General features: G+C 38.7%; 1 protein-coding gene across 1 annotated transcript in view; it reads right to left on the reverse strand.

The window, feature by feature from the left end:
• FRMPD2 (FERM and PDZ domain containing 2) overlaps window positions 1-13,329 on the reverse strand; it is a 55,948-nt gene that overhangs the window by 4,487 nt on the left and 38,132 nt on the right. The window contains exons 29-35 of the mRNA XM_068397436.1: window positions 11,242-11,536; window positions 10,177-10,335; window positions 9,344-9,518; window positions 8,031-8,241; window positions 4,333-4,447; window positions 2,622-2,783; window positions 1,585-1,738 (exon numbers count right to left, since the gene is read on the reverse strand). Coding sequence (XP_068253537.1) covers window positions 1,585-1,738; window positions 2,622-2,783; window positions 4,333-4,447; window positions 8,031-8,241; window positions 9,344-9,518; window positions 10,177-10,335; window positions 11,242-11,536 — 1,271 coding nt within the window. The remainder of the gene's footprint in view (window positions 1-1,584; window positions 1,739-2,621; window positions 2,784-4,332; window positions 4,448-8,030; window positions 8,242-9,343; window positions 9,519-10,176; window positions 10,336-11,241; window positions 11,537-13,329) is intronic.

A 13,329-nucleotide genomic window follows, 5' to 3' on the forward strand; every position in this document is an offset into this window, starting at 1 on the left:
TCCTTTGCAGTACTAAGGAACAAATGCCATAGATTAACTTTGATGCCAGTGCTTCTATAATACCGTTGGGTTTTGCGACAAATACCATGGATTAACTTTGATGACAGTGCTTCTATAATACCATTGGGGTTTGCTGGTCCAGGAAAACAGTTTAAACTTTCCAGCAACTGTGTAATTCACCAGTGTCATGTGAGATGCAAATAAATGTCTCCACACCTAGTTCCTTGAATTTGCAGAGCTGGAGAAAAGGCTAGTCTTCTTGAAGTGAGTGGGAATATTTCCACAGCCCTTACTAGAGCAAGAGCTTTAGTTAGCCTTTTTATAACTGGCTGTCCTTCCATTTTTTTGCGTCATTAACCCCCCAAATTAAACTAGAACAGAGATGGGGCAGTGAACATCCTCCTTCTACGCCAGTGCTGAGCATAGCTTTCTCATCCTTATGGAAAAGCTTTGCTCTTGAAACACACAGGGTACCTTCCAGTAAGTGAAGGAGTGTCCAGTGCTTGTGACACAGGCTAGGAGTTCAAGCGGATTAGGTTCCGTAGATACTGAGAAAATTAAGGTCCTCGAACCCTAGAGGCAGCTGCTGCCTAACAGCTGAATTGCCTAAAATACCTATGCAGTAAGTTTGCATCAGTAAAGCTGACTAGATTCATAAATGTTTGCTATAAAATATGTCCAAAAACCACAGTCAGCTCTGCATCTCTTCCTAGTCAGCTGGGGAGAAAGCAAATCGCAATGGCAGTGGCTTCTTGCCTGAGAAGATTTGAAACAAAGCCTCTGATTTGTAATGAGTAGACCAGAAGGTATACTAAGGAGGAATTCTATATTCTTTCCACTGATGTTTCTCCACATTATAGGAAACATTTCAGTGTTCAAAGAAATAGAAAGTTGAGGAATATAAACCCATAATCTATTTGCAATAGTATACCCTTACTTCCACTCCCAGCTTTAATTAGTATTTAAATTTCAAGTATTCAGCAGAGCAGAGCCTGCAGCACAAGTTTCTTCCATTAGAGTTAGTCAGCTCTCTTAAGTACTGCCTTGTGCAGCTGGATGTGCTCTCAAATTAATAGCAACCAACCTGGGAGCAGCAGCTTCTGGATTTGAACATGAACAAGCACATAAGGGGGAGGAGCTGCCAGGCAGAAGAGGAGGTGTACTGCTTCCAAGAGATAAGGTAGAAGTTCTGGGATGTGAAATTTGTGGGAAATGTATTTTAGTAGCTGGGTCAATAATTGGCTGTGATTCCATCAGTCAGTTGTATAAAATTGGGTAAAATCAGAGCAGGAACTTTCTTGACTTAAAAACGTAAGCTGAGTTAAAGCATCTTTGAGGGTCTTGCAGCTTTTCTTCCACTATTCCTAGACTTAAAAATCACACTTGGGCCTTCCTTCCCTGTGGTCCTATGTCTTGAGTAGCTTAGCCAGAGCTGCAGATCAGGGTGAAGAATGTGTTTCTGTCTACAGCTATGAATCAGGACTAACCGTAAAGTTAGTAATATTGTTTTGCTAATAGGAAAATTGAATTCAGGCAACACATAATCCCACTTCTATCATGAACTGAGCAGATGTAGCTGCTTACCAGGTTCTGCTTTTGTGTTTGGGGCTGAAGGTATACTGTTGCTCTGATTGCCTGCCACGCTTCGGCGGACAGTGAGTTGAACAGTGCCTCGAGCCTTGCGTAGCAGGTCTATAACTGTTTGTCGTGGCAGACCAGACACAAAAGTCTCATTCACCTGAAAAATACAATGAAATGTACTTCCAGATTCCTGTAGCAGAAAGCTATTTTTTAATCACATATCCCAGCACTGAGCAATCTTTATACAGCTGCTTTGCACTTCATGTGTCCTCATCCCCACCCATTTTAGTAACCTGTTTGATCCTCTCCTCTCTACTTCTTTATACCATGATTGCCAGCAGTACACCATGGAAGTATAGTCTGAATCTCTTTCGAGACACTAAGAGGGCATTGTTTCCCCCACTCTTCAGGTGGAAGATGAGGGAGAGATGGAAGTAAATGAAAAATAGAAAAGCAAACGAAAATATTGAATCTCCTGAAAGTGGAAGAAAAAATAATTCAGGGTAAAAAAAAAAGATTATTTACGTTAAAAGGTGGTTAAGATAGTAAGATTTTAAATAAAGATTCAAAAGCTTTAATTTCAGTGCTTTTTGCTTGTCTTGGTAATACCTAACTGGCACTGATAGTAGGTTCCTCCCAGTATCCTCCTGGTTAGCTGTTATATGCACACTTGGTCAGTGAACTCTTGTTTGCCTGATTTTTTTCATGTGTAATCCTCACTGGGCACAGTTACACTATAGAGTAGTTGCACTTTACTTCTTGCCCTGCTCTTCTGGGTCTGCTTCTCTGCTGGAGAGCCCAACAGCCATTTCTAGCTGTAGAAAGGCCCAGTCCCATAGGAAGCTGAACTCCAGGCAAGCGGGGGGCTGGGGGGGGGCAGGCGGGCAGAACAGTTCTCTGGCCCCCAGGAGCCGAGGGACACCATCTTCTACACGTTACTGTTCCAAGCAGCCTCAGATTCCAATCTGCACAACCTTTACACTGAACATTATAGAGTAACTAGACAAAACGTAGGCCAAGCAATGAAGAACAAACATTACCTTAAGTAGGATGTCACCAGCTTGAAGCCTCCCATCTAGATCTGCAATGCTGTCTGGACTGATGGCTTTTATTAGGAAAGCCCTGCCATTTCTTCCACCTACCAGTGCAAATCCTAGGCTTCCATTTTCTGCTTTTTCCAGCTCAATCTTAATAATGAAGTCCTACAATAGAAAAGGATGCAGTCTAAAGTGGAGTTTATTCAGGGCTGTGTTTGCTTTGCATTTTTAATACCAAAGAATCTCATTATGCTTCACAGTCCTCACTGACTGCTGTAGGTTATGAGATATATCCTTCTCTTGAATAGGTGTATAGAGCTTCCAGTGATTAATATAGCAGCTGCATGTATGTATCAGAATGAAAATAGTACATACTTATTTCCATAAGCTTTTTTAATAATTGCTGGAGGGGAAAATAACCTCTTAAGAGCAAGGGAACATGTACTTTTGTAATCCTTTTATAATATATCAAATGCATCACCTTCATTGACAAACAAGTCACTCTTATCTCCAGCATGACAGTAATGCAGTAGATATTCCATTCTTTTATTGTTTTATAATGAAAATCTTAACCTTGCAACACCAACATACCCATCTGTTTGGCTTTAGCACTTCGTTCAGTTTTAAAATCAGCTGGTTTTTTAGGGTCAAGCATTATGCCAGAAATAGCAGCAACCTAGAAATGTTTGACTTGCAGCGTGACTAGTTCCAATGTTGCAAATATCATCCTCAGAAATTATTTTAGCAAGTTGAACAGATAAGCCATCATGGATTAAATGGTGTGGAAGAAGCAGTAATAGTGATGACTTAATCAAAAGTGAGAAAACTGTTCCAATTTTTCTGCTAGGTTGGAGGCCTAATTTTAACAAGAGACAGCCCTTTGCAAACCACAATCAACAGAAAACTAGTAAATCTATTCCCATGAAATATCAGTCCCAATGTGGGTAATTTCAATTCCAAGTAACATTACTTTCCATGTGTTTGCACAAACAGAAATTATGTTTGCACTTGTAAGAATTTTGAAGCATTGTATGCTGAACAATACAATAAATTACTTATAACAATACAAAATTACTTCTTTTTTCAAAGAGAACAGCATTGTATTTTAGGAATTCATCATTTTAAAAAATGGCATTACTCTTGCCAAATTCAAACCGTTATGGTTTATGTCAATGCTGCACAATACTCCAAAGGTTTGGAGTAATTTTACCCTCTTTTCAAATGCCCCATCTGAGAATTTCAGAATGAAACATATTTCAGGTTTCAAAGATTGTTGTGGAAAATGCTTCACAATTACAATTACACTTTTCTCCAGAATCCCATGCAGTGACATTCTGTGTCTTGTTTTCTGTGCTACTTTCTTTCTAAGCTAAGGACTAATCTTGTAAGCTGTTAAGAGTACCATGAAGATCTAATGGAGGGGCTACATCATACGAGTCATGCTTATATTACCAAGCTGGTAAAATAGTGATATTATACATTGAAAAACAGCAATAGAAGAGTCTGACCCCAGGAAGTGCTCAGTGTGTTCTAGTTCATGAATGCTGAAGCAATTCAACACTTCACAAGACACTCTCCAAATGCATTATATTCACATTTTCAAAGAAACTGGAGAGGAAGCAATACATTAAATACCACTGTTGAAAAAATCTCAGTCCACACAGCTCACTTCATTTGATTGGGCCATCTCACACTTGATAAAATTGTCACTTACCTTACATTCTGGAGAATCAGGAGTGTTTTTGCTGAGCACCACAGTTTGTTTCTTCCAAATGTTTCTCTGTGAAAAAGCAGCAACAATTTTTAGACAGTGGTACTGGTAAAATGTTCTATAGTGTAAGACTCAAAGTCATATTCAGAGCCATAATAAAATATTTTATATTTGACATGTAAAATACAAAAAAGTTCCTGTGGACTTATGTGGGCTTACACTCCTGAACTGTGAACTGAGCCTTCTGTGCGTTATCCCTGTAAACTTTTTACCTCCCAGTGAGCAGGTTCCGAAACAAGCTTTAAAATCTGCATGTTACAGGGTCAGAGACACCAGATGGACAACAGGTAATGTATAGATGTCCTCTGAAACTCTGAGGGAGGCAGTTTTGTTTATGAAGAATTAATCTTTCTCAGATGCTGCCAGTACCACCTACAGACTTATTTTCTTTCAAAGAAAGAGCACAAAATTTTACAAACCCTAACTGAAAAATACAAAGTTTCTTACCATGTTGATGCAGCAGATGCTGTTCTTGGGAATTCAGGTTTTCATTTGAGAAAGAAATATTGGCTTTCTCTGTCTCAGCAGGTGGCCCTAAAAGCATACAAGTAGATTTGTTCTGACAGGCCTCCTGCTAACCTTCATATACGCAAGGGATGTAAACTCTGTGCTTAGATTATTAAACAAAGCATCAATATCCAATATTGATACTATATGAGGCAGTTTGAGACACTTACTACTGCGTGATTAAGTATGCCAATTTGCACAGTGATATAAACAATTCTGTCATAAATTGCAGAGATATTGAATCTCAGTTATTGCTATTTTTAAAACGGTAACAACAATCGGAGATCAGACCGAGTCATTCTAGACATGTGGCAATGATCAGGCAGAGGAAGAAGCAAGGTCTATTAGTGTCTGCAGAGACTGACATTTAAGAAGATAATGTGCATTTGTTGACTCTCCCATCTCTGCCCACCCACCCACACTTTGGGGCTTTGCTTTATCATATCTTGGTGATCTTAGTTGTCTTCCACAAAGTACTCTTAATGTATGAATTACAGAAAATGATGAGTGTTCTGTTGTTTAAAAAAAAATGTTCCCTGTTGCATTTGCAATTTTAGTATGCATTTTTATAATTATGAGAGTCTATAAAATTAAGGCTTGCTTCCTTAATAGCAATTTATTATAGATTTATCTATAAATCTATCAGAGATTATAGCAAACAGAACACTAAATACCAAATTACTATAGATTTTTTAAAGTGCCTTATAAAAGGGAAGAAATCTTGTTTTATAAGACAGGTAGGTAACTGTAGCATTGTAGAGTTCATAAAGCTGTATCAGAGGTGGATCAGATCTGGTAACCTATTTTGAAGGTGTCTTGAGAAATCTTGGAGTCTGCAAAGCTCATGGAGCATGGATGTAAGCAAGGTCCTACCAGGATATGCATTTACCATGCTTTAGTTCTACCATGGTAACTGAGAGTACACATAACTTCATCTGTGTCTTGCAGTAAATTCAAAGCAGCTTGTTCTTCAGTAAGTAAAATAAGCTGCTTCAGTTTATAAAAACAAACACATGGCTAGTTGTCGTAGAGTAGGAAATCTGTAACTAGCTTGACTTGGAATAATTTCTTCAGGTAGCCATATGCCAGTATTCAGATGAGTATAGGCATATGAGCAATTCTGGTCCAGGGTTACTTTTTTAGGTCATCTTTGCATGGTTAAAAAAAATTCAGATATCCAGTCAGGTAAATGAAACTGTGGGTTACGCCTGACTTAACACTCCAGCCAAATGTACAGTGGAAAGTATTACTTGCATAGCTAACACACTTTCTACGCAGTGACATAGACGTGATATCTGTCCTTCCACCTGATGGTGCAGATTCAACCTCTGCTTGCTGAGACTCCTTCTACTGCTAGAGCAATTCTGGTCAAGTCCTTGTAGTGCAGATTATTACTGAAGTTTTGTGTCAGTTATAGTATTAAATATCGTCCCCTGATAGGAAAGCTCTTATATTAACTAAGGGATATTGGTGCTGCCTGTTTCTGATTTTCTATAGATTTATTGATAACAGTTTAAAAAGTTGGTCTAGATGATTACGTAGTGGCTCATATTAATAGTGGCTCAAAAAGTGCTGAAAGACCCCGTAGAGAATAGTTTCAATCAAAACAGATGTTGAAATATGACCACGTAAAATTCCCATTTAATAACAACAAATTAAAAAAATAGGAAGTGACTATGAAAAATGCAATAAATAATTTTTTTTACAGACAACTATACATTTTATTTCTATCTTTACAGAGCTACCAATTTTTATTCAGACCCTTAGAATGGCTGTAACAGAAATACTGAAAGCCAAGTTACAATCTGTTAATAACTTTTTAAATGCAATGAACCAATACCTTATGCTTGTTTCCAAAATCAGAAGCAAGTTTTGAAGTAAAAACCAAAAATATTAGCCTTACTTACGATTTTTCTGCTCTATAGGAACCACTGGATTGCCATTTCTGGGAGCAGAAAAAATGAAAAATGTGAGCCATTAAGAGCTGCATGCTTTGTAAAACACATATGAAAAATATTTTTAGAAAGTCAGTTGTCTAAATTGTAGTTGTACTTCTATGATTTTGTTAATGGTGCTTTCCTAAAGATCATTTATATCAATATATAAATATCTGACTGTATTTAACAACAGTGAAACATTTTATTTAAATGGGTTGGGGAAAGAAAGAACATGTTAAATCATCTATCCCAATACAGAACTGCTTTGTGGTACATTTTGAATTCAGCTTTGGTTCCCCCTCTACAAAGTGGGAATGATCTTTTGTGATGTCCTTTACCCTATTTCTGTTTGTCTCCTTAGATTGTAAATTGTTACGCTCGGGGTGTGTTGCCTACTAACTGCTTGTACAACAAGAACTATAATGAGGCTGCAGTTTCTTCATCTGCTAGCCCAGTGCAAGTTAATGAAACATTGATCAAAGTTTGAACTACGTTAAGACAGCTGTGACAGACAGCTGGACACACTAGCGCTAACTCTGGTTATATAACTTAGTCATTCACATACTTTTGGGTTACTTTTTGACTGTTCCTCTGAGATCTTTGGAGACTATTTCTATATGAGTCCAGGACCTCTGCTGATGCTCTATCATACTGTAGAAAACAATAAATCTAAAGTGCGGCCAAGAACTGGTGAGGGAAATTCTTAACTTGCTGCAGATTAAATGCTGCATTTTTAACACCTTTCTAAAACATCTGGCTGTTGGAAGTAACTCGGAGTTTCCCATCAGAGGTAGTTTCTTGCCTGTAGTTGTGAATCTGAGAATGTATGGAGAAGGTTGGGACTAGTGGTGGAAACATAAAGATGATTTTCCCTAGAGAACTGGATGTCTGAATATGATGGCCAGCCTCACAGTTAAAGGATTCACATTTGTGTTTGGATGATGAAGTTTGAAGAGTTCTCATTTGTGTTGTACGAGTCCACTTGTATTCACTGTGTTAGTTGTAATTACAAGGAGTTAAGATATCTTATGGATGTTATGTGTCAGGTTGCAACCTTCAGATGTTTGAGGTAAAGCATTTTTCTTGTAGTTTGTCCTGTTTTTATTTTTTGACTTCTTGATGTAAAATTTAGAAACTGATTTAACATTAGGATTGAGATTGAGTATGCTCAGATTTACCTTGCCGGCTCAGATTTACCTTGTGGCTTTGATTTGGACATTCTGGGTGGCAGCTTCACACACTCTCACTGCATCATCCAGGCTAATGCCCTCAGTCCGCAATCCACAGATGTAAACAATCTGATCTCGTGGCTGCAAACTGCCTTCCACACTGGCAGGAGAGCCAGGCACTATCTCTAGCACATAAATACCTTGCAGCTTGCTTCCAGCTCCTCCTGTCAGCTTCAAGCCTAGAATAAGGTAGAGAAAGCATCTTTTATGGCAGTGTGTTTTGAATTTCACTGTCAGTGACATACAGCCTAATAGAATAGATGTGGGTTATTAAAAGACAGGCTGAACAAATCACCAACATTATAAACAGCAGTCTTGCCCCAGTGAGATGGGGTATAAGAGCTGGACTGGGAGAGTGAAATGCCATTAGATGTTAAAAAAGTATGGAAAAAACTTAAACGGTATTGTCCATCTTGATGCTTCAGCTATTCCTTACTGCTTTATTTCACCTCATGTTGAATAGTCATTTGAATAAGACATTTAGCTGCGTAGCAGTAACTCCTTCAGTACTTAAATGCCTTGCAATCTTTAGAGTGACATAGGGAACGGAGGCATGTGACAACTAAGGAGATACCTATACAGTACAAAACAGAATTGTGCAATGATATTGAAGTAATCTCTAAATAAGCTAGTTTCTGAACTGGAAACAGGATGCTGTACCTGAACAAATATAGCTATACTGTTTCCTGGGTCTGCAGGTTTATCTCTGTGCAGTATTCATCACATTCTGCAGAAATACCAAGATATGCTGTGGGGATTTCTTTTATCACTTGTGTTGCACAATGTAGATAAAGCCTTGTGTCTGTGGTGAATCAAGGATTTGAGTGGAGGTTTTTTGAATAGCAAACTATTGCCCTAACCAGTGGCTCATCCTTCTTAAACTTTGTCTTTTTTTTCTTTTTTTTTTTCTTTCCCTTCAAATAGATCTTTATGTATCTCAGCAGGTAGCAGACATTATTATCTAACTACCAAAAACTTCTGAGTATTAGTAACATAAAAATATGAGACTGGATATCTGCCAGAAACTTCAGCTGATAGGGTGATAATACAAAGATAATTTTTCCAACTGTCTTCATTGGTCTAATAAAGAGATATTAGTCTTCCCTTTAAGGCTTTGCCCAAAATAAAGCTCTCCCTTCCTTGGTCATGGGTGAAGGAGGAGAGCATAAATGTGTCAAGGTCACTCAGGATCATATTGATCCAAGACCACAGTTGCTTATGATTATCTTACAATTGCTGTAATCCCTGTCCAAAATAGTATGCACAGTATTTACTACACACCTAGCTGTCCATTGGCACCTTTTGTGAGAGTAATTTCGGGAATCTCATCTGGCCTAATAGAGGGATGCGGATCACTGTCAGCACGACCAACCACAAGGTGCAGATCAGGAGGAGAGCTTTGCAGTAAAGTCAGGGCTTCATTGGACGGTAAAGATGTGACATCAGTTCCATTCACCTAAATGACAAATTGGTAAAATGATGTCATAGATCTCATTGACCATCATGTACTTCTCCCTCCACTCCAAATTTTGCATATGAACTTAAATTAGTTTTCACTTTCATGTTAGTGCTTTGCTGTGGTATTTAATGTCAGTGAATGCAACAGTTAAGATTGCAGTAATATTTCTTTTTTGAGCTTGTATTTTTCTGAATGCAGAGACTTCATAAAAAGTCTGAAGAGTCTTCTTTTCTTGAAACTCAAGGTCTTGTAGCAAAAAACAAGGAAGACAGCCTAATGCAAGAAATTGAAGATGAACCAGGCTGAAAACAGGCTTTATTCACACATTACAAAGGACATAACTCCTGTATCCTTTGTATGTCACCTATCTTATTACATTAATTCAGTTTATGTCATTTAATTGGGAAGGCATTTAATGTCTTGGTTGTCTTGCGTTGCTGCTAGATGATTCTTGTTATTTGCCTGGTCATACAACCTATTCAGTCTGAAATTTGTCCTGCTGAAGTCAGCAGAATTAATTTATTATAGGATCCATTTGCACTTGCACGCCTAAATATGTGATAAACTGGACCCTACAGAAGGAAGAATACTGAAGCTAAATGGCATTGATCTGCAAATATTCTCTCCTCTGCATAAACTCAAAGGATTACTGTACCTTAATAATTCTGTCTCCCCTTCTTAGTCTTCCATCAGATAGGGCAGGGTCATTCAAGATTTCATCAACATACAGGCAGTTGTCCACTTTGTTAAGAACTACAGAGAATCCATAACCGTTGTTCTCTGACTTTGTCAAAGTCACAAAGATCTCAATTTCCTATTAAAATAAGCACAGGATATGATGATGTAGGCTTTTCTGTTGCTTCATTAACATCTTTCGTTATCTTTTATATGCAGATAGGAATCAGATCTTCAGAGGGTATAAATAAGAGCATACATAAGGGTTTCTCTGATCTGTTACTGCCTTATTCCAGAACTAATTTTACTTCTTTTTACCTAGTAGAGCTTCATGGTGATTGATTGATTGATAGGGCCTAATAAGGCAGAGAATGCCATCAGGAACTGGAATTTTGGCATTTGAAATGTGTAAAGAAAGGCTTGGAGCCCTCTGAGCTGACAAGCTTTGCAATAGTAGGGTGCAGAGATTATTGTTGTTATTACTATTGCTGTCCCACTAAAGGAAATGGCCGGACCTAAATTCTGTCTTCGGCGCTCTCAAATTAGTGGGAATTCAGAGCTCATTAGTGTCAGCAGGAATGCAAGATGTTCAGCATTTGGCAGGACTGAGCCCTATATTTTGAATAGTAATTAGCACAAGGAGCATACTTTCTTATCAGGACATTACAGTAGTATCACTGTAACAAATTGATTTTCCACACGGGTTAAAAACACGACAGAAAAAAAAAACCCAAGTAGCTGACTCCAATTAATTTTAGAGGCTACTACAGGGCTTTTAGGCCTTTGTACACTGGGAATAATACTGCAGAATGCTGGAAAGTTGAAGAAATAGTAAGATGGTAAGAGCAAGGAGATGGCCTTAAGGCAAATGGTAAAGAATTCTGCTTTACTTGAAGATTGTGGGCATTCAGGGAAGAAAAAAAAGGCATACAGAAATAGCATAGATAATGAGTTAAAACTAATGTTTAAGAATGTTGCATTCTTAAAGTTGTTTATTTTCCCTTGTCATATTCTACCTGTTAATAGTCTGGTCCCTATCACATACCCTAGTGCAATCTTCCCTTTCTTCCTTCTCTTCCTCTAGTTCCTCCAAGTCTTCCCATTCCTTGTCACTCTCAAGTGTCTCTCTAGCAGGCAGGAATGATGAGAAAGGACCACAAACATGTGGTTTTGGGGTCGCCATGGTTGTGGAGAGTGTCTTGGAGCTTCCTCCCCGTGGAAGTGAGGTCACAGACGTTAAGCTGATAGTGAGATACTCTTCATCAATAGGGGTTAGAGAGAGAATTTCAGGCATACATTTTGTGTTTGACAGGTCGTCATCACTCTTATTAAATAAGCGGCTGGAAAATAGATTGCAGTGCTGGGGTTTTCCTCCATATGCTTTATTAGATGGCCACTGAAAAGTCTACTGCTTATACATGACCTTATTTTAATTTTAACCAAAGTACTAGTTATGGTATTAAACTGCTGTCTGGGTCCTCCAGTGTTACTATAAAAATAAACAAGTAATCAATATTTTGCAAAGCTAGTTAAAAGATTAAAAAGCTTTCAGAATTTGAAAACTGCCTTTGCATAATCTTGCACTCTTATTTTTAAGGCATTAGTTACTACTTTGGTTGCTTCTTGAAAAGAATAATTGGACAATTCCTAGACCATTAATTATTTCATTTGCCTTAAACAACTTAATTAACTTATCTGGTAAATGGTATGCACATTACAATACTACTACAATTTTCATATTTGCATTTTCCTTGAAAAAGTAATGCCAGCCACATTCCTGGCTCCTACAGGTCTTTCCTTAGTAACTAGCGCGCAGACCAGAAACATGGAATATAAAATGATTCCTGTCCCTCCATAAAAAATACAAGTCCTGACTTCTCTTTGTAAGCATAAGAATAAAAGCAAGCTTGCCTTGAAGCATGAGTTGTCCTACAGAAATCAATGTATTTGTTCAATTACTTGAACTAAAATTATTATTGATTTTGTTCCACTATATTGGAGACACAGTATTCAGCACTTTTGATGTTCAAGCCCAGACTGTAATATGTGTTGTGTTTCTTATTGGTTTGGCTGTTGTGGTTAATGAACGCTAATAGACTGCTATAGTATTATCTCCCATTAAATTTACCATTAAAGCTAATAGAAATGCTTGTAACACATTTTTTTAAAGTATGCATTTTCTTCATATCAATCTTTATTGAAATATTGCTAAATCTCATTCATCTTAAAAACACTTAAAACGGCATAGCTTTTATTAATGTTTCGCAGAGCAAAGATCATAGAATCATGGAACGGTTTGGGTTGGAAGGGATCTTTAAAGGTCCTCTAGTCCAGCCCCCTCTGCAATGAGCAGGGACATCTTCAACTAGATCAGGTTGCTCCGAGCCCTGTCCAGCTTGACCTTTAATGTTTCCAGGGATGGGGCATCTACCACCTCTCTGGACAACCTGTTCCAGTGTTTCACCACTCTCATTGTAAACAATTTCTTCCTTATATCTAGTCCGAATCTACCCTCTTTTAGTTTAAAACCGTTACCCCTTGTCCTATCACAACAGGCCCTGCTAAAAAGTTTGTCCCCATCTATCTTGTAGGCCCCCTTTAAGTACTGAAAGGCTGCAATAAGGTCTCCCTGGAGCCTTCTCTTCTCCAGGTTGAACAACCCCAACTCTCTCAGCCTTTCCTCATAGGAGGGGTGTTCCAGCCCTCTGATCATTTTTGTGGCCCTCCTCTGGACCTGCTCCAACAGGTCCATTCTTCCATGTGCTGAGGACTCAAGACCTGAATGCAGTACTGCATGTGGGGTCTCACCAGAGCGGAGTAGAGGGGAAGAATCACCTCTCTCAACCTGCTGGTCACGCTTCTTTTGATGCAGACCAGGACACAGTCAGCTTTCTGGGCCGCGAGCGCACATTGCCGGCTCATGTCCCGTTTTTCATCCACCAGTACCCCCAAGTCCTTCTCCACAGGGCTGCTCTCAATCCCTTCATCCCCCAGCCTGTATTGATACCAGGGATTGCCCTGACCCAGGTGCAGGACGTTGCACTTGCCCTTGTTGAACCTCATGAGGTTCACATGGGCCCACTTCTTGAGCTTGTCCAGGTGCCTCTGGATGGCATCCCATCCCTCAGGCATG

This window comes from Nyctibius grandis, chromosome 4 (assembly GCF_013368605.1).
Source record: "Nyctibius grandis isolate bNycGra1 chromosome 4, bNycGra1.pri, whole genome shotgun sequence".
Lineage (NCBI taxonomy): Eukaryota > Metazoa > Chordata > Aves > Nyctibiiformes > Nyctibiidae > Nyctibius > Nyctibius grandis.